The sequence below is a fragment of the Ictalurus punctatus genome, chromosome 16 (genome assembly GCF_001660625.3).
Source record: "Ictalurus punctatus breed USDA103 chromosome 16, Coco_2.0, whole genome shotgun sequence".
Classification (NCBI taxonomy): Eukaryota; Metazoa; Chordata; class Actinopteri; order Siluriformes; family Ictaluridae; genus Ictalurus; species Ictalurus punctatus.
This window is the reverse complement of record NC_030431.2, coordinates 18,565,063-18,585,903: the sequence shown is the minus strand read 5'-3', so window position 1 is coordinate 18,585,903 and position 20,841 is coordinate 18,565,063. Positions and strand designations below refer to the sequence as shown.

The 20,841-nt window shown below is 38.8% G+C and overlaps 1 protein-coding gene and 1 long non-coding RNA gene across 4 annotated transcripts; one reads left to right on the top strand and one right to left on the bottom strand.

The window, feature by feature from the left end:
* Positions 1-818: 818 nt before the first annotated feature.
* Positions 819-14,258, bottom strand: sh2d4a (SH2 domain containing 4A). Of its 3 annotated transcripts, none has more exons than XM_017489463.3 (9): positions 14,101-14,258; positions 12,098-12,381; positions 10,768-10,927; positions 7,220-7,346; positions 6,451-6,598; positions 5,989-6,187; positions 5,458-5,588; positions 4,509-4,726; positions 819-3,278 (listed from the first exon to the last, which is right to left on the bottom strand). In XM_017489463.3, the coding sequence occupies exons 2-9, from the start codon at positions 12,270-12,272 to the stop codon at positions 3,186-3,188; spliced, it is 1,251 nt and encodes a 416-aa protein (XP_017344952.1). In that variant the 5' UTR covers positions 12,273-12,381; positions 14,101-14,258; the 3' UTR covers positions 819-3,185. The 3 variants fall into 3 exon arrangements, with proteins under 3 accessions (XP_017344952.1, XP_053542946.1, XP_017344954.1); XM_053686971.1 differs by lacking the exon at positions 14,101-14,258 and adding an exon at positions 13,588-13,720; XM_017489465.3 differs by lacking the exon at positions 14,101-14,258 and adding an exon at positions 12,549-12,684.
* On the top strand, positions 13,565-20,448 carry LOC124629000 (uncharacterized). The gene is made up of 3 exons (XR_006983834.2): positions 13,565-13,700; positions 16,563-16,687; positions 17,949-20,448. It is a non-coding gene; the product is annotated as an uncharacterized LOC124629000 (long non-coding RNA).
* The last annotated feature ends 393 nt before the right edge of the window (positions 20,449-20,841 follow it).

The following is a 20,841-nucleotide window of genomic DNA, read 5'->3' as shown; positions in this document are numbered from 1 at the left end:
CTTAAAAATAATCGTAAAAAAATTCTCATTGGAACTACTTTTTGAAAATAATAGACTTGTGTGTGTGAAAATCCCAGGAGATCAGTGGTTTCTGAAATACTCATATTCAGCCCATCTGGTACCAACATCCATGCCATGGTTAAAATCTCCGAGATCGCACTTTTTCCTCGACATGTATCTGTAATGATTTTTTTTTTTTTTTTTGCATTGTGCTGCTGCCACATGATTGGCTGATTAGATAACTGCGTAACTGTACAAGTGTATATTATCTACAACTATTTATTTTTCCTTTGCTCTCCTCCCCCAGGTTAACCTTTTAACCATGACCTATTTCCCTCGAGTGTAAATAAGAGCTTGTGCAGATGTAAAATCCTTTTGTCATTCATTAGTGTGTGGGGGGAAAAAACAAACCTCTCCCAGCACAAAAGAGACCTTTGGTTGTTGACCCACAAAAATAAAGGTTATACAAATATATAAGCAGTTATACATGCCATGAAGCACAATGAAGGCCATAACAAAACGGTTTGGACGTCTGAAACAGTTGTAAGGAATCGGACGCATGAGCACGCTGTCTCCTCTCACGGTGAGGAGGATGATTGAGGGAATAAAGGGCCTGAAGATCACAGTTTTAGAGTTGTACAATCAATTTTCAGAATCAACCCCTTTAAACACCAATTCACACTAGCCAGCTACACAGATTCAAATGAAAAGCCAAAAGCCACATATTTTAGGGCCTCTTGAAATATTTACCTCATTAAAAGGCATTTTGTAGATCTCTGGGTTTGTTGTAAATACATGCCAAGCGAGGATTTATTTCATTTTTTTTTTGCCCAGGAGAGTGTAGCGTTTAATTGACTGATCTTTTTTTGTAACGTATCTTTTAAGGGCAATTGCTCTGTAATTATAACGTGTCAGAGATTGCCATTTTATGTAATATAAATATCTTGGTACTTAGTAGAATTGATTGAGTAGCATTAATTATACACCTCCTATATTTTACACTGTGAAAGACACTAAAATATAGAGGTGCATCATTAATGCTACTCATTCAATTCTACTAAGTACCAGGATATTTCAGCCTAAAAAGTCGCGTTCAAAGAACGCGAAACGATCGGTCGCTTTTGGCTTATTCACGCCTGCACGATAGGTGGCGCTGACCGAGAACGCCTCCACTCTAGGTGGCACAACCCACCGTTCAGCCTATCGTCTTTAACCACCGAGCAGAGGAATCGCTTAAATGTTGGCGCGTAGCACCACAAGGCACACAGACTGTTAATGCCGGGTTCCCTCTAGCAGGAGGTTCACACTTGGCCATAGATAGAGCTTTCAACAAGATGATAAGCCAAACATACTTCCAAATCATCGTAAATAAACACAGTCTGTGTTGTAAATCAAAGAGGAAAGTCCAAATGTGCAAAACCTCCAAACATCTTTTACATGAGTCTCGGACTTTGTTAGACATCGCAGGAATAAACTTGTTTAAAAGATATTAAGTGTAAAGGTGCTGATAATGTTGACATCAGTTTTTTGTTTTTGGGAGGGGGGGGGTGCACTAATTTTTGTTTCTAATGGAACCACACAAAAACAAACAACCGACTAACTTACGGTAGATTATTGGGTTTTTAAAAAAATAAATAAATAAAATTGCGCTCATTTTCACGAAGGGTGCCAATATTTCTGGAGATACGCATTAACCTATCAAGCTATCAACTATTACAATGAGTGGTGTATTGCAATGTGAAGCTGTTTGATGGTGATGTATTGAAGAATGGATGAAGAAAGGGATATAAATGACCCGAGTGTAAGAGCTGAGATCCTTTAGTAGTGGCTATGCCGTGATCTCACTACTCTCTGGATCTATATAAAGATGCTCATGTTCTTCTTTGATGACTTTCGTTTATCAACGTTGCAGCATTAGAAATGCATGCGTGTCCTCAGTGATCAGGTAGAGATTTATGACGCTGACATTTTGTTGGGTTGCAGAGTTTTTAATTTGCACATCAGAGGAATTTTCAGAGTTTAAGTTGCTTGGAAAGTCGTGTGCAAGCCATATAGCTCACGCTCTTGTTTGCATTTTTAATACATTTAATAAAACCTGTATAAGTGTATATAATGACTGTTTTTGATCTTTTAAGCTCTATTTCTGAGTAAGTAATGTTTTAGTGTAGAGTATTTGATCAATATTAGTCAGTAGTGTACGAGTAGTTTGTTTTGCCCCAAGCGTTTAGAGGAAGTAAGTTAAAGTATGACCTTGTTGTAAATGACAAGGACAGTCTGGGGCTTGGAAAGGCTGGGCAATATGACAAAAAAAATTTTTTTATATATATATATCAGATGTGATATGCATCACGATATACAGGTTTGATAAGAAACTTCCAGCGAAACATTAGTGTTGTAATAAAAAATAAAGGAGCATAATGATGCTGAAAATGACGGGAAATGTTTTTACAATTTTAAAATATTGTGCTTCAAATTTGTGTGTGGTTTATTTTAAAAAGATTATAAAAAATATATCACAATATCTGCTATATATCAGACATTAGTATTGTAATGTAACTGGTTGCAATATTGAAATTATATCGTCATATTGCCCAGTCTTACCCAGTCAGTAGTACTAAAAAGTGTCCCGAAAGTCTCCATATATAAGGGAAATTAACACTTTTTAGCAAAATAGCTTCCAAAAGTTTTCATATTTAGTTTATATATATATATATTTCCAGATAGTCTTTAAGAACTCCTGTTACAAAAGAACGTATTGAAATCATTCTCACGGCTGGATCGGGAAGCTGTCGCGAGGTTGCGATGGACTTGAACAGGAAGTTCATAAAACATATGAATTTACTTACAGTAGCAGCTTGCTTGAATACTACCAAAGTTCATAAGTGGAACACATGAGTTATGAGGCACAGATTATCCTCATCCTGACTCTAAATCCTTCAAAATGCAGCCTTGTTATCAAAAGTGCATATTGTGCCTTCATATCTTTTTAGCATGGTCATTTGTGCATGTCTGGATGGGTAAATGGAGCCTGCGTACTGTGAACTGCAGCGTAACCACCCACTTCAGGTTTGTTCAATATACAGTTCTCCATGCCTGTAGACTGTGTGCAGCAAAATCTCGTAAGAGCATGCATGTGCATTTAGATCTCCTGTACCATGGCTCACTGAGCTACAGAGCTGCAGGCTTCAGGTGAAGAGATCAGCGTAGTCCAGAGTGCCGGGTTTCTGTCCACATGCGTGTAGCAGCCGATCACCTCCAGAAGGAGGTAAAGGCTCTTCCTGAAGGCAGAACAAGGAAAAGTTATTCCGAAGGTTGTGTTGACTCATTTCATTTGCATTTCATTCATTCAAATATGATAAACTACATTGAGGGCATGTGTAGATCATATAATTGTGTGTTAAGTATCAATTGTTGAGGGTTTTATTCCTTGAATATCACAACAATTTGCCAACATTTTACATCCATTTATCTATCTTCCATACCGCTTATACTACACAGGGTCATAGGGGAGCCTGGAGCCTATCCCAGGGAACTCAGGGCATAAGGAGTGGAACACCTTGGATGGGGTGCCAAACCATCTCGGGGCACAATCGTGCACGCATTCACACACTACAGACAAATGCCAATCAGCCTACAATGCAGGTCTTTGGACTGGGAGAGGAAACTGGAGTACCTGGAGGAAACCCCCGAAGCACAGGGAGAACATGCGAGCTCCGCGCACACAAGGCGGAGGCAGGATTCGAGCCCCCGACCCTGAGGTGCGAGGCAAACGTATTAACCATGTTGATCTGTTCATAGTTACATTTAATGTCATGAAACATCCGGGAAACAAGTCAGTTTCTGTCTTCACCTTATAGCCGCTATAATCAGTCATCCCCCCCCCAGCTTTCTTTTTTCTTCTCTCTTGATGTTAATAAGACATAAATATACAGCTTGCCCTCTGTCCTGAAGATTAAACATGTCTTCATAGAAAACCTCACCATCTCAACAATTACACATTTTTATATCTGTTTATCTGGCGCGTCTACCACAAGAACCCGTGTAAGTCATTACTACGAAAACGAGTAAGTGTTAGAAGCAGCGCTTTACATTTTACGGTGTTTGGCAGACGCTCTTATCCAGAGCGGTTTACGTTTATTTCATTTATATGTCTGAACAGTTGAGGGTTAAGGGCCTTGCTCAAGGGCCCAACAGTGGTAGTTTGACAGTGCTGGGGTTTCACCTCATGACCTTCTGAGCAGTAGTCAAACACCTTAACCACTGAGCTACCACTGCCCATTAATCTAATATAAACCCTGCAGCTGGAACTACTGTCCAAACTACAGTTACAGAAATACAGTAGAAAAGCACCTATATAAAATGACCCAGTGTGTAACAGTATGTAGTTTTATGGACCACGATGTGAAAAAATGTATGTGTGAAGGCAAATACGGAATTTCAGGAATCCATTTTTAATTGACTTTTATCAAAAAGTCCAGCTTTGTGTGGAGGAGCAAACGATCTCTTACCTTATAGTACTCCACCAACTCTCCCAGAGACGCGAACTTGATCTGGTCTCCTAGCAGCATGTAGCAGCTGTCTGTGGCATCAATGAGGAAGTGCTTGATTCCGTCCGGGCTTTGGTAAGATAGAACATATCCGAAAATCCTTTCGCTAACACGGACCAAAAAAGCTCCAGGGCTGCCCTTGCTCAGCAAATCCTCAGCCTCCTGGCGTGAGATTATACCTGGAGAAAAAGGTAACATGCTCGGTTCTGTTCACTAGTCTGCTTTCTATCACCATTCCTAGAAGTAACCTGCTAACAAATATGCCTAAAATTCGACCTTGCTGTGACCTTGACCCTCTTGGGTAACCATTCCAAAATCTAATCAGTTCATCTGCTGGTTTCAGTGATAATTCCATATAAATCCTACAAACATTCATCCACTCGTATTGAGATATTGTGCTGACAATAATCTCAGACGGATATACGGATGGATAAACAATCTAAAAACATAAAATAGACACGCAGGCCAGGGAACGGCCGTTTATCGCTCTTACAGCGTAAGTGATACAAGAAACGAACTTGTTTCCTGGATGTTCCACAACATTAATACATAACTATAGATAAATAAAAACACATGGTGGTGTTCTTTAATCGATAAAAATTGGCAGATTGCCGTGGTATAAGAATAAAACTCAACAGGACGTGCTATTATAGGAAAATAATCAGTGGTGAAGTGGTGTTATGTGGCTTGACACAAAGCGGAGTTATTTTATTGTTTACACACACACTATATAATATACGTACTATATAAACTTGATGATACCCTCTTGTATTTTATATTAGAGGAATATTAGTGTAGTGAAACTTCATGAAGGTAAATTACTGGATCTTAAGTTCCGCTGATGGTTCATTTGCATATAACACAGTGCCTTTTCCTGAAACGTTCCATGCCATGCAGAATGTGAATTTACCGTGGAACCAGGGAGCGATGCGGCTGTCGTCGTCTTGGAAACAAACTCTGAGGGTCAACTGTTCCTCTCTGAACCAGCGGATAATCTCCTTCCGGCTGGATGATGACAATGAACGACGTACCCCGGCCCTCCTGTTATTCATAACAGGAATAAACGTTCGTGGTTAAAAATAACTAAGCTTCAGGATCACTCGCCGCAGTATGCTGCTTGGTCTGATTTTATCAGTACATGTGTATAAACAACAAGGGAAAATGATTGATAGTCTTCAGGGACTATTAGGGTATGGATTTCGAATTAATATTATTTGAAAATGAATAATAAATAGAGCTATAAGACGTATCAAGCTTTCATATGGCTCATTTACACTGAGCGTATTAATTACTTGTTTCTGGTAAGAAAAAACAACAACTAATTTTTCCTTGTAAACAGTGAAGCATGGCCACTAATAGACTAGCACTGTTACTACTGAAATGGCCACAGTATACAGTAACTCCATAAATGAAGAGTTTAAGTGCAGTAATGTGTACAGACCTTTGAAGAGGCTCATTACTGAGAGTGAGGTTTCTGGGTTTGGGTTTAGGTGCAGCAACCGGTTTCTCTCCTCCAAAGGCCTTGGTGATGGCCGCCACTCGACCTCTCTCCACTGCCTTTAGAGAACGCCTGCGGTGATCCTCCCTCGTCTGCTTGGCCAGAGAACGTCTCCGCTGGTCAGCTGCTTTAGATTTCCGCACTGGAACACGCACACATTTGAAGATCATACTGGAACGCTATATTCACTATAGTTTTTAAACAGTAAAATGAGTTATGTCCAGGAAACGGCATTAAGCATTGGATATGATTCTTGCTGTCATCAAAACATACTTTCATTATCATGAATATTTTCATTAGGTTTGGCTGTCACGGAAGCTTTTAAACAAATGACTATAAGCCAAAAGATATGACTGATTTTTAACACAGAACCTCTCGTTCTCTCTCCACGGTTTATTCTCTTACATGAATCCTGCCAGGCTTTCTCCTCTTTGTCTTGGCCTTTCCGTTGACACTGTAATTCCTTCATGTTCATGTAGATCTGCTGCTCCCGCTCCTCCTTGAGCCTCCTGACCTCCTCCTCGGCTTTTCGTCTCTCCTCCTCCTCCCGCCTCTGAACACAAATAATAGAGCACTTTAAACAATAAAGGACAGTAACGGACAAAAACTACCAGGGACAGAACAAAAGAAAAGTCTTGACTTGATGCAACAGAGCTTGCAAAGAAGAATCAACGGAGAATGAATATGTTTTTAAAATGCATATTGTAGGTGATAACTGTATTAAATGCATTACGCTGTTCCAAAATCTTGGGACAGTATCATAAGATCACCTTCAAACCTCATCTGAGATTGTGGGATGGTTTAAAACAGCTTTAGACAGAGGAGGGACACAGGATTTTGGAGATGGAGCTACAGTTTGTGTCATGCAAAGCTTCAGAAACAAGTAATCAAACTTTAATTTCAGATGTAACTAGTGGAGAAGGTGGAAGGGAGGCTAACTCTTTTTGGTAGTCATAAGGAGCTTAGCAGTGATGGTTTTTATTCTGGGCTTTTGTATTTTTATTGTTTTTTTTTTTACAGATCATAAATACCTCTTGTAACACACCTTCTTTTCAGTCGTTTTGGACATACTACAAATCTGGAGTAACTGGTGGAGCAAGCCAAAGCATGAGAGAACACTTTAAGGTATGAAGGCCTAGGGTTTAGCTTGATTTGACGTAATGACTCATGATACCTTGAAATCCTCTTTTCGGCTCTTCTCCAGGGCAGCTGCCTTTCGGGCTTCTTCCTGCCTAGCAGCGTCCTCGCTTTCCATATACAAACCAGAGAAACGTTTCTCCAGTTCAGCTTCTTTCTTGGCCCTGCACATGATCACAACACCCAGGTCAAACGCAACATCAACACATTTCAGCAGAGTCACTGTGGAATGCCTGTAATAACATCTTTGGTAGGAGCGACCGAACATAAATCATTGCTGCATGCACCCACTGAACATAAAAGACTTTTCATGAGCTTACGAGACTCGTACGGCTTCTATTCTCAGAACAGAACACAGCAATTTAGGGTTGTTCTTCCAAAGAAAGCATGCTTGTTATTTGTCATCAAGCATGAATGATCTCTGTTTGTCTACATGAAGTGAACTTAACTTCTTTTAAGCTTCACTATATAAGCTATACACATGTATACATACATACATACATACATACATATTATATACACACACACACACACACACACTGAATGTCCACCTTATTGGAAATACATGTACACCCCCACATTCTTGCAGTTATCTTATCAGCCAATCATGTGGCAGCAGCACAATGCAATAAAAGATGCAGATACAAGACAAGAGCTTCAGTTAATGTTCACATCAAATATCAGAATGAAGTAAAAATGTGATCTCTGTGACTTTAACCGTGACATGGACGTTGGTACTAGATGGACTGATGGACTACTTCTACTGTGTATTTCAGAAACTGAATCTCCTGGGATTTTCACACACAACAGTCTGTAGAGTTTACACAGACTGGTGCGAAAAACAAAAAACATTGAGTGAGCGACAGTTCTGTATGTGGAAACGCCTTGTTAATAAGAGAGGTCAGAGGAAAATGGCCAGATTGGTTTGAGCTGCCAGGAAGGATCTAATAACTCAAATATTCACTTTAAAATTGTGGTGAGCAGAAAAGCAACTCAGCATGAACAAAACATCGAACCTTGAGGTAGATGGGCTACAACAGCAGAAGACCACATCACGTTCCAGTCTTGTCAGACAAGAACAGGAATCCGAGGCTATCATATAATCAGTAAAACATACAAAATGCGCTATGCTCTATAGCTTTAACACATCTACATGTAAATACCAGGAAATAAGTGCTGAAATTCTAAACTTCTCTTCTCATATTCATCTTTTGAACTCAAACCCAAATGGCTTCAGTCTACAGCAAAAGCAAATGAATTGACCTTGTTGTTCCAATAGTTTCGGAGGGGAGTGTATCCAGCTCATTCAATTATTCAAAAGAAAGAAAGAAATAAACTAAGTAAGTAAATAAGTAAATTTAGGGAATGAAGGAAATAGGTAGGAAGGAAGTAAATAAGTAATTAAGTAACTCAATAAATACATAAGGAAGTAGGTAAATAATTATTAGTAGGTAAGTCATTATACAGTGGGGGAAATAATTACTGGACGCCTCAGCATTTTTTTTCAGTAAATATATTTCCAATGAGGCTTTTCGCATGAAATTTTCACCACACATCAGCATTAACTCAAGAAGTTTAAGAAGTCTATAAAAAGGTTTTTCGTTACCAAGGTGTCACACAAGAAACATCTCATGATGGGTAAAAGCAAAGAGCTCTCCCAAGACCTTCACAACCTTATTGTTGTGAATCGTATTGATGGAATCGGATACAGACGTATTTCAAAACTTCTGAATCTTCCAGTAAGCACCACTGGGGTCATTATCCGCAAGTGGAAGCAACATTACTCCGTCATTAACCGGCCACGCATAGGAGCTCCTCACAAGATTTCTGACCAGGGAGACAGAAGAACAGTAAGAAGCCAAGAGCCAAGAGCCAAGACCACTCAGAAAGAGCTCCAGAAACACTTGGAGGCAGCAGGTGCCATCGTCACTGAGAAAACAATAGGCAATGCACTCCACTGCTCGCACTCACCCCGCAAGACTCCATTAGTAAAGAAGAGGGATGTCGAAGGTCATTTAACGTTTGCTGCAACTCATTTGGACAAGCCTGTGAAATACCGGGAGAGTGTAGTCTGGTCAGACGAGAGCAAATTTGAACTTTGTCTGTAATACTACACACCATGTTTGGAGAAGAAATGGCACTGCACATCACCCTAAAAACACTATACCAACAGTGAAGTTTGAGGTGGAAGCATCACGGTGTGGGGTTGTTGTTCATCGCATGGTACTGGCAGAATTCATATAACTGAAGGAACAATGAATGGAGCCCTTTACCGGGAGATTCTTGAGAAGAATCTGCTGTCATCCACCAGGATGATGAAAATGAGACGTGGGTGGACTTCCAGCAGAACAACGACCCAAAGCATACAGCAAAGGAAACTCTCAATTGGTTTCAGAGAAAAATTAAGCTGTTAGAATGGCCCAGTCAATCACCTGACTTGAATCCAACTGAACAAGTTTTAAAGAGAATATGTTTAGAAGAATCACACCTGAATACTGCGGCTCATTAATTTCTTCCTACAGGAAGCGTCTTGAAGCTGTCATTACACACAAAGTCTTCTCCACTAAGTATTTAATACATTTCAGCTAGCGTGTTCAATACTTTTTTCCTGTGTCATTCCTCTTTATTACACATAACTTCTTTTATATACTTTAATGTTAGGATTTCTTTATATGTTTGGATTTCTTAAGTTAATACCAAAGTCTGGTGAAAATTTCATGTGAATAACCTCATTGGAAATATATTTATTGAAAAAAAAAAAAGGTTGACATGTCCAATATTACAATTATTTCCCCCACTGTATATGCAAGTTAGAAATTGGAGTCCACAGCAAACTGTAGCTACTCAGCATGTGCTCTACAAGGAGTGTCCTGTGTAAATAACCTGCGATTAGGCTGGAGCAATGTTTAACTGAAGAGAATTAAGGACAATTAATGACTAACTGGCGTGTGAGTTCACCTCTGCACAGTCAGGAGACTTTTTAGAAAGAAAAAAAAAACCCCACAGATAAGATAACAGAGGTTTGCTTTATAGGTTTTTGGGTGGAGTTAGTGAACTAGCAACATTTCAACTTAAGGGAGTGACCTATGAATGTAATCATAAATGCGGGAATAATTAACAGCATTATCAATACCACTAATGCATTGACATCAAATATAATACAATATAATTCTGTACAATGGCATATATATGGGAAATCCTTTCATCTTAGTACGTTTTACTACACTCAATACCCAGCAATAAAATGTCTAGCAGTAAAGGACATCATATTTATTGGATGAAGGATGAACTCATCTAAAATCTGAACTGGTAGAGATAAAATGCACCCAGTATGTCAGCTTGTAAACGACACCTAACCACTTCCCATACCTCACTATGCATTTTAATGAGCGCTAAAAAAACAAGGAAGAACTGAGAAAGGGTGTTGTGAGTTTATTGTGTTACAGTTACTGTAACTTCCCTCTAACAGCAAGATGGTAGTAATTTAATGTTCTATCAGCTTTCCCTGTGCCTGGAAACAGGTGAGATGGGAAATTCCTGTCATTTCCGGTGTACTGAATTCCTAGTGAATGAAAAGACACACACCTGAGCTCCTCTGCCTCTTTCTGGGCCTGTAATGCCGCCCTCTCAGCCATGATCTCATCGCAGATCTTGTCATAAGGTTTATCATCAGGATGCTCTCCCATCACCCACACCCACACGTCATTGTCTGACGCCTTCATCCACGATACAGTCTTCACTGAGACTGAGGCACCAAACACACACACACACACACACACACACACACACACACACAAAACAAGTTATGTGAAATGAAGAAAGCTAATGTTTAGAGAACATTCTAGCATTTTTCTAACTAAACGATATCTATTACACCTGTACCGTAAGTGTGATTACCACAAACAGACATTTGAACATGTTTCCCTGTACTGAGAATTTTAACTACCTATTCAACACTTAAGAAATACAGTAAAGAGTAATAATTCCAGTTACATAAGCTTTCCCTGGGGTTTTGTGGTACACAAGACTGAAACTAAAGCGCTTTAATGTTTATACTGCGTTATGCTGTTTATGTTGCTATGTGCGTAATCACCCCCCATCTCTGAAAGGCTTATGAAGAAGCTTAATTTCCAAATATCTTTAACTGTAGAATTGTAAACATAAACGTACTTTTGCATAAACCTTTCCACTTGGTAAAAAATTTAGCAGCTTTGGTATGATATTCTCTTATGTTTGTCTCATTCGAACACCTTTATTACATTAAGGAATAAAACAAGACTGGGTGTGCCGTTATAGTGAAATAACACATGATGGACTGGTGTGATGAGGCTCGATGTTAAGCACAATTATTGTTGTTACCACGAAGTTGATTACGTTTCTATAATCGACACCGTGCGGCGTTTTATTCCTCTTATACCGCAGCAATTGACCAATGATTTTAGAGCAATTCTGCTCATTAATATACAGTAAACCTGCCATTTGAACTCGAGTTGGCTCTACAGTCACAGCTGCTGTGATGGAAAATGAATCAACAGCTTCTGACCAATCAGATTCAAGAATTCATAGTGCTGTAGTATAAAGTTTAAGAATAAAGTTTTTTTTTTTTTTGTCTGTTTGTTTTTTTTACTGTTCTGTAATTCATAGTCTCCAATCTCTTCGTTATACAGCAGCAGTTATGCAGCATTTATCTGTTAATCAGTAAAAATGGTCCAGGCTGAACTATGACTTAAGTTAAGGTTTTGGTTCTGAATTGTTCGAGTAAGTCTCTTATCTCATCAGGTTCTTTAAAATTTGAGATGAATTTAAGAGATTCGTGTCTCAGGCTGAAAAGCTGTTCGTTTGGTAAATGAAAATAAAAAGAGAACTCTTTTTTTTTTAGTCTTCTGGTAGAGATCTGATACTAAGGCAAAATTACCTCTTTTGGGCTTCACCGTTTTAGCCTCCTCCTTCTCTAGCCCTGCTTCTCTCTCTTTCCATCTGCGGACCTGTTCTTCTCTCATTTTAAAGAAGAGAACCTGCTTCTGCTCTTCGTTCAGCTCGGCCAGCAGCTCCGGCTCGATGTACATGTCACTGAGAATCTGCTGCAGCATGGTTATAGTCCCGTATCCTTCGTTTTAGGAAGAAATGTTCTTCATGTGTACAATCCAGAAAATCCAAAGTTTTGGAGTTCAAAGGCGCAGGTCAAAATGTCCCCAACAACTACATTAAAAAAGAGAGAGAACACTATAAGCTAGGATATTGTTACAAAGTCAGATACATGGAGCGTTTTCAGCTAGCAGTTGACTGCACACACCGGCCCTGTTTCTCCTGCACAGAGAAAGTTGATATTTTACTTGTCCGACTCTTGTGCTGGAGCCAAATCTTACCTGTAGGCTTCTTCCTCATTCCAGTGAGCATGATGAAAGTGTGGTGTGGTGGTTTTACTAGAAACCAAACCCTCCTAAAGACCCACCGGCAAAAACAACAACAACTACAAAAAAAACGCAGCATACTGTTTATGCACTTCCACTTCAGCACAGTCCGGTCTTTTAATGAACTGCCACACCTAATTAATCTCGTTTTCATTTTCATTTATGCATTCATCTTCATCTAAACCTATCCTGGGATATGGTGCTAGGTGGGAATATACCCTGGATGAAATGCCAGTTAGTCAAGTCAAGCTAAGTGGCTTTATTTCAACCATACAGTATATAGCTGGTCCTCCTACCGATACAGGACTGCATAAAGTGATCATGTATGAACGTGTACAAGCAGGGCAAGACAGTACAATAATTACTAAACAGGACAAAAGGCACAGAAAAGGACAGTGCAGCGCCGACTAGTACACAGTTCGATGTAGTGTGGAATAAAGTTCACAGATATATTATAAAATAATCATAAATGCTGTAAATGTAAACATAATATTAGTTAGCAGCAAAAATACAGGCGGTCAATACAGTCATTTGTTTACGGTGTTTTAGCAGAACTTGTAATGGGAATGGAATGTTCAATTAAGTGTGTGTGTGTGTGTGTGTGTGTGTGTGTGTGTGTGTGTGTGTGTGTGTGTACGTGCATGTATGTTCGTGTCAGACCAGTCTCTGGTTACTGTAGAGTCTGATGGCTTGGAGGAAGAAGAAGTGAAGAGTTTGTGTGAGGGGTGTGTGGGGTCATCTACAGTGCTGGTGGCTTTAGGAATGCAGTGTACGGTGTAAATGTATGTGATGGAGAGAAAAGAGACCCTGATAATCTTCTCACAGGTCATACTAAGATTTCAGCCTATTCCAGTTTGGTGGATATTACTGAGTTTTACATTTTTAAGCTATAAGCTTATCAGGCTCTTCATAATTTGCGACGACTCTATATCAGGGCACCATCCACACACATATTCGCACCTAGGGGCAATTTAGCGTAGCCAGTAAACCTTACCGGCATGTTTTTGGGAGATGGGAGGAAATCGGAGAACCCGGCGGAAACCCACATGGACACAGGGAGCATGTGAAACTCCACATAGACAGTAATCTGAGATCAGGATTGAACAGGTGACTATGCGCTGCACCTCCTGTCAGTTTAAAAAAAAACAAAAAACTTTTCAAATTGTATTTAATTAAACCAATTGAGGATTGTCTAGAATCCTAACATAAGTTTTTGTATTATGTGTGTCCACATGTATTCATTTCACGATTGTTTTTTAAAAATTAACGAATTAATTTATCTTGTTTGTACTTTTACACTTTAAAACCTTAAATTTTTAGGCATCAAATTGGGAAATCATTAACAGAATATTGTTATCTATCGATCAATCTATGTATATATGTATGTATCTATCTATCTATCTGTCTGTCTGCCTATTAATGATGGGTTCTGTTTATTCAAGGACAACAGTAACAATAATAACAGTCATATTGATAATAATAATAAAAATAATACACACACACTTACCTAATTTAAAGCATGTTAGTAAAGTCACAGATCATAAATTTCACACACTGCACAATCCTGATTTATGACAGAAACAGTAGACTGCATCCTGTAAAAGCAGAAATCTTCACCCTGAGGATCTCCTTTAGTCACCTAATGTCTTCCAAAATGTGAATTGATTAGGTAATTCACAAACTCGAGTGTATTTGAAAAATGTAGGAGTTGCCTGAAGGTTTGGTGAGTTCCTCAGAGAGAAGTTTCCACCCACAAATATATAACCGTGTCATTGTTTTGTGGGTGTAATAGTGCAGGAGCACAGCGCCTCCTACAGATGTGCTGCTAAAGGTCACATCACCTGACTCTAACGCTCTGTGTCATTTCATTTGTGTTTTCACCGAACACATGCGCCTAAGGCTTGTGTTTATATTTAACACAGTAACCAAATCGAACTTAGTATGTAGGCTACTTATGAACATCTAACCAAGGTTTAACCTCTTTACATTAAAACCTACACAGGTTTACGTCTATTACACTAGGGCTGTATATTGGAGGACTCTATGAACTATATAGGCTATACCAACACTGCTTTATGTGCTGATTGTGAAATTTAAAATGATATTTTCTCACGATGGCAGAAGAAAAGAAAAAGTAGACAGATTTGTTGCTGCCCAAAGCCCAGTGGCTACTTCAGAGCATGACCTTTTACTGGGGGAAAAGCAACAACAACAACAACGATAATACTAACTCCAGGATGGGTGCACGGTGCCCAGGGTTGGGAGTTCGATTCCCACCGTGGCCCTGTGTGTGCGTAGTTTGCATGTTCTTCCTGTGTTGTGGGGGTTTCTTCTGAGTACTCCGGTTTCCTCCCCCAGTCCAAAGACATGCATGGTAGGCGGATTGGCATGTATAAAGTGTATGAATGGGCGTGTGAATGTGTGTGCACGGAAGGAGCCTCCCCTGGCGCAACGTTCAGTATCATACTGCTGAGCGGCTAATCCTTCCACCACGATGGTTCCACTATGAAGTGGAACTTCGACACCAAAAGAAGAAGAAGAACTCCAGGGTCCAAGGTTTGATCCTAGGCTTGAGTTACTGTGGGTTCCTCACATGATATACCCGTGTCACATTAGGTTATCTCTGGGTTCTCTGTTTTCCTCCCGCCTCTTAAAAACATGAAGATAAATTCAGCAATAAAAAAGCAATCAAATCAATTTCCCTTAGGTGTGAATGAGTGTGTGTATGCATGGTGTCCTTTGGTGTATTTGTGGTGTATAACAACAACAACAACAACAATAATAATAATAATAATAATTGTATATAATCTTTCTCACACTCAAAGTTTCCTAATATTTTTTAAAGAAAAAAAAACCACACACACAAAGACATATCACACCGATATTATCAATATTGCATTGGCTCCCAGGAAAAATCTCGCATTAATTATAAAATACTTTTATTAACCTATAAAGCACTAAATGGTCTCGCGCCACAATATCTAAGCGATCTTTTGGTTTTCTATGATCCGCCACGCCTACTTAGATCAAAAGATGCAGGCTATCTGACGGTACCTCGAATAGTGAAGGCTACAGCAGGGGGAAGAGCTTTCTCTTATAGAGCCCCACAGTTAAGGAACAGTCTTCCTATTAGTGTTCGGGACTCAGACACAGTCTCAGTGTTTAAGTCTAAGCTTAAAACGTATTTGTTTATTCAAGTCTACCCTGACTAGATTCTGTTCTACTACTTCGCAGTCATAATTATCTTTTTTCTCCCTCTCTCCTTTCGCCGAGCCCCACACGAATTTATGGAGATACTAGAGATCCAGATCCTTTCTGCCTCTGGATGGAGCTCAAATCTTCTTTAATTCCAGACTGCTGGGACTACGGCTGCTCTTAACGCCATACAGACTTCATATAAATCCATAATGAACTTTTTCACAATATCTGTTGTTACCCAGATGAGGATGGGTTCCCTTCTGAGTTGGGTTCCTCTCAAGGTTTCTTCCTCTTAAAACATCTTAGGGAGTTTTTCCTTGCCACCGTCGCCACTCAGTGGCTTGCTCAGTTGGGATAAATTCACACCTTTAATATCTGTATACCATGTTGATATTTCTGTAAAGCTGCTTTGAGACAATGTCTATTGTAAAAAGCGCTATACAAATACAATTGAATTGAATTGAAAGACATAAAATGGTGATCAAACAAACACTGGACTTTTCAAAAAAAAAATTTTTTATCTAAGAATCATTTTATTGATCCTATTCACACCGTAAGCTTAAAACTGTCTAAATATCCACAGTGCATATCATTTATACATACTGTTTAGTAAGCTGTTTTCAATATAATCAGCATGAACTGGAGCTGGTTGTGTTATGCATAAATTAATATTTGTCTCCTTTTTTGCCCAGTAGCACATGTCTGAAAAAACAGACATGCTTACATACCAGCTACTGACATCACTGTTAACGCCACATATGATGTTTGCAGATTTCAACATTCCAGAGAAGACAGCTACTGAGCGGAACGCATCTGAATGACACTGCAGAAATTCCTCTAGCACAACATAGAAAAGAACCAGTCCAGTAATGATGTCTGTTTTGTAATGTGGTTCGGTGAGTTTCAAGTGAGAGTCAATCGACACGTATTTCACACTTCCAGTTTCCCTATTTTTAAAAAACCAGAATAACAGGAACATCAGAGAAGCAGGCAGATCAGTCATGTAGTCATGCTGGTGTTCACGTGTGCACTAGGTGGCACTTGTATTACACGGTCACAGAAAAACGTTACTAAATTGGGGGAAATAGTCTGACACCGAGTTTCTGCAGCTTAGAAATGAAGTCACATGGTTTTAATCAATAAACCACAACCAGAAGTTGCCTATTTCATGATTTTGTGATTATTCAAGCATGATCTGTGGCTGGAAGTAAAAAAGCTAAGCGCTAAAAGTGACATCATTAATGCATTGTCTTTAAGTATTCAACCCACATTTCCTTTGCCAGGTTTAGAAGTCATTGGTATTCAGTTACAGCAAGAAATGTCCTCAGGTCCCCCCATTACACCCCCCACCCCCCCCCCCACCGCCCTCGATCTTTTTGTCCTACCTTTGTACCCCATGTTCCCTCTTGTTTACACTTTGTGGACTCTGACTAGAGGGGCTTGATGACTCAATCTTTGGTAAACAATGCTTTAAAATCCCTTCATGACTTCAGTTTCCCATCACGACTTCATTTTCTCTCTTTTATTGTGTGCATTCTGATTGTTTTCATTCACGGTCTGATTAGAGATGATTGTTAGAGCCACGACGTCCGAGATGAGTGTGCAGATAAAGTACTTTAATGTGTGTTTTATATTCTACACAATAAAACAGTATGTACTGGCTTACTAATTAAACCATGGAAACCTGAACAGAAACCCAAAAGTGTGTGTGTGTGTGTGTGTGTGTGTGTGTGTGTGTGTGTGTGTGTGTGTGTGTGTGTGTGTGTGTGTTAACAGGGAGGATAAAATGAGACACCTGGCACTATAAATTACATTTCTTTTTCATTTGGACATGTGCACAAGTCACTTAGATGTCTGTTTTCTGTGGCATAAAATGAGTCTCATTGGAAATTAAGAGAGGTTTTCATTGGACAGTGATTACATAAATTACACTTCATTGTCATTGCACTGTGCATTTACTGGCCATTGTATTGCAAACACCTAGTGCTAGTCTTATTTTTACACAGCTTTTCTTACAGAGGCATTTTTAAATAGCTATTTTTTAGATCTATGTGCACTATTCTTATCTATTACTGAGGTGAGTAACAGAAAGCCTTTATTTGTCATATATCATTTACATCCATCTATTGTCTCCATGTATTGTCTTATACTACACAGGGTCACAGGGGAGCCTGGAGCCTATCTCAGGGATCTCAGGGCACACGGCAGGGGACAGCCTGGATAGGGTGCCAATCCATTGCAGGGAACAAATGCACACATGGTCTCACACTGCAATCAATTTAGAGATGCCAATCAGCCTACAACAGATGTCTTTAGACCGGGGGGAGGAAACCGGAGTACCTGGAGCAAACCACCAACCCCAGAGGTGTTAGGCAAACCTGCTAACCACTAAGCCACGGTGGCCCCCATATAGATTACAGTACAATGAAATTATTTTTCTTTACATATCCCAGTTGTTATAAAGCTGGAGTCAGACTGCAGGGACAGCCATGATACAGCAGTGGCAGCTTGAACCTCCAAATTTCTGATCATTAACCCTGAGCCTTAACCACTCACCACTGTCACAACTGCTATGCCTGATGCACACATATCAAATCATCACCCACTAAGATGCCACTACCCAAAATGTTCAGTGGTCCTTTTGGTATGGTGGCTCTTTTCCACCGATTATGCACCTACAAAGTGACTTACAGTGCTGTGAAAAAGTATCTGATTTCTTCTGGTTTTTGTATCATTTAAAAAAAACAAACTGTTTTTAAATGATAGTCATTTATTGAAGCAAAAAAGTCATCCAACACCAACCACGCCTGTGTGAAATCGACTGAGTTGAAAGTGGAACTATTTGGAAGACATGTCCCGTTACATCTGGCATAAACCAAACACAGAACTCCACAAAAAGAACATCATACCTACAGTCAGGCATGGTGGTGGAGTGTGATGGTGTGGGGATGCTTTGATGCTTCAGGGACTGGGCAACTTGCAGTAATCGAGTGAAACATGAATTCTGCTCTCTACCAGAAAATCCTAAGGGAGAATGTCCGGTCTTCAGTCCATAAATTGAAACGCAAGCGCAAGTGGATTATGCAGCAAGACAATGATCCAAAGCACAAGTTAATCTGAAGTTATCAGAAGCATTTGGTTGCAGTTATTGCTGCTAAACAGTCTGCCTAAAGTACTGAAGGTTTTAATGTCTAAAACCTTGCTAGTTCAGTGTGATTTCCTCACAATTCACATAGTGTTAACATAATCCAAATAAGATTTCATGAGAATGCGGGTGGGAAGAAATAACTATAGTATTAAATTAACCTGATTAATGCATATGCAATATGATAGTGAAGCGAGTAACGTCACTGCTTTACAAAACCAGTGGCCTGAGTCTGATCCTGAGCTCTGGTGAGGGCAGGGGGTTTGATTTTATTCAAGGTTTTAAAAACACATCGTCACATCATGTTGGATGTACAAAAACAAATCGGGTTAACGTAACTCAGGTCCTCCACGTGGAACCAATGTAGACATTTGAATTACGTAAATTCAGTGAGCTTTTTCCCCCAATGTGGATACGGACCTAATCAGTCCATGTCCGCAACGCTCGCGAAGCCCTCACGTCATCATCAAAACAGGGAAGAGTGCTTACAAATTCTGTACAGATGAGAGCAGATGAAGTTTTTAAAAGGTTTTAATGGCCTAATAAAAAGACATTAATTAGAGGAAATTTAGCCAACAGAACAGAACTCATTGCATTACTCAGTGATTATTTCACCACCGGTGTTAGCATGAGCCGAGATCAGTGGAATAACGAGACCTCAAGGCTCATGTTTAAAGATTGATGTCGCAGTAAATGACAGTGTTGTTGTTTTCCCATAAGTAGATTAGGTTATAAATGTATAAATAAAATAGGCGAGATGTATTTCAGTGGAATTGGAATGAAATCTTTAATTGTGATTTTGTCCTTTTACAGTTTTGGGAGCTTTCAAATGCTTTAACTGAGATGATTGTGATACTGAATCTGAAGATTCAGGAAAGCCTGTAGATTTTAGAGCTACAGTTCTGTGCAAAAGTCTTAGGTAGTCTGATTTTTGTTTTTTTTTTTAGTACAAACTTTGTTATAGATTTTTATCTTCTAAATTATCGAGTCAGTACAAAAACATGTCCGATTTCCAAACATTAGTTTTCCAGCACAAAATTCACTGTTACAGAAAAATGTTTGTATGTCAGTAAAGAAAGCAGCGCATTACATAAGAGACCACTTTTCAGACACAAAACATAATGAAGGCTGCTGGGTTTCGCTTCAAAAATAAGAAATGCAACAGTCAAAGTCTCCAGAAGAACCGCGTCTGGTTCTGCAAGATGCTCAGCAGCCTACTTACCAGTTCATTTCCTCATGATACTGTGCAGAGTGTACCTGAGACTACTTTAAAAAAAAAAACAACAACACAAATGCTATTGACTTTGTTTTATTTATTACTGTTTACTCCTCTTTATAGTATTATTGTAGAATAGTATTTTTTCCATAGCATTTTTTTCTTTATAGTATGTTTTATTTATTACTGTTTATAGTATTACTCTTTATAGTATAGTATTTTTATAGCATTTTTTCTTTATAGTATGTTTTATTTTTTACTGTTTACTGCTCTTTATAGTTTTTTTTATAGTATAGTATTTTTTCCTTTAAAGTATGTTTTATTTATTACTGTTTATAGTATTTTTTATATAGCATTTTTCCCTTTATAGTATGTTTTATTTATCACTGTTTATAGTATTACTCTTTATAGTATAGTATTTTTTATAGCATTTTTTCTTTATAGTATGTTTTATTTATTTATGTTTACTGCTCTTTTTAGTATTTTTTATAGTATAGTATTTTTTTCTTTATAGTATGTTTTATTTTTTACTGTTTACTGCTCATTATAGTATTTTTATAGTATAGTATTTTTTCCTTTAAAGTATGTTTTATTTATTACTGTTTATAGTATTTTTTTATATAGCATTTTTCCCTTTATAGTGTGTTTTATTTATTACTGTTTATAGTATAGTATTTTTTATAGCATTT

Coding starts and splice junctions, on each gene's coding strand:
- sh2d4a (XM_017489463.3), bottom strand. CDS start 12,272: ATGCTGCAGCAGATTCTCAGTGACATGTACATCGAGCCGGAGCTGCTG. Junction 5,589..5,988: donor AGTAATGAGCCTCTTCAAAG/GTCTGTACACAT, acceptor TATGAATAACAG/GAGGGCCGGGGTACGTCGTT. Junction 4,727..5,457: donor CATCGCTCCCTGGTTCCACG/GTAAATTCACAT, acceptor CTTTTTCTCCAG/GTATAATCTCACGCCAGGAG.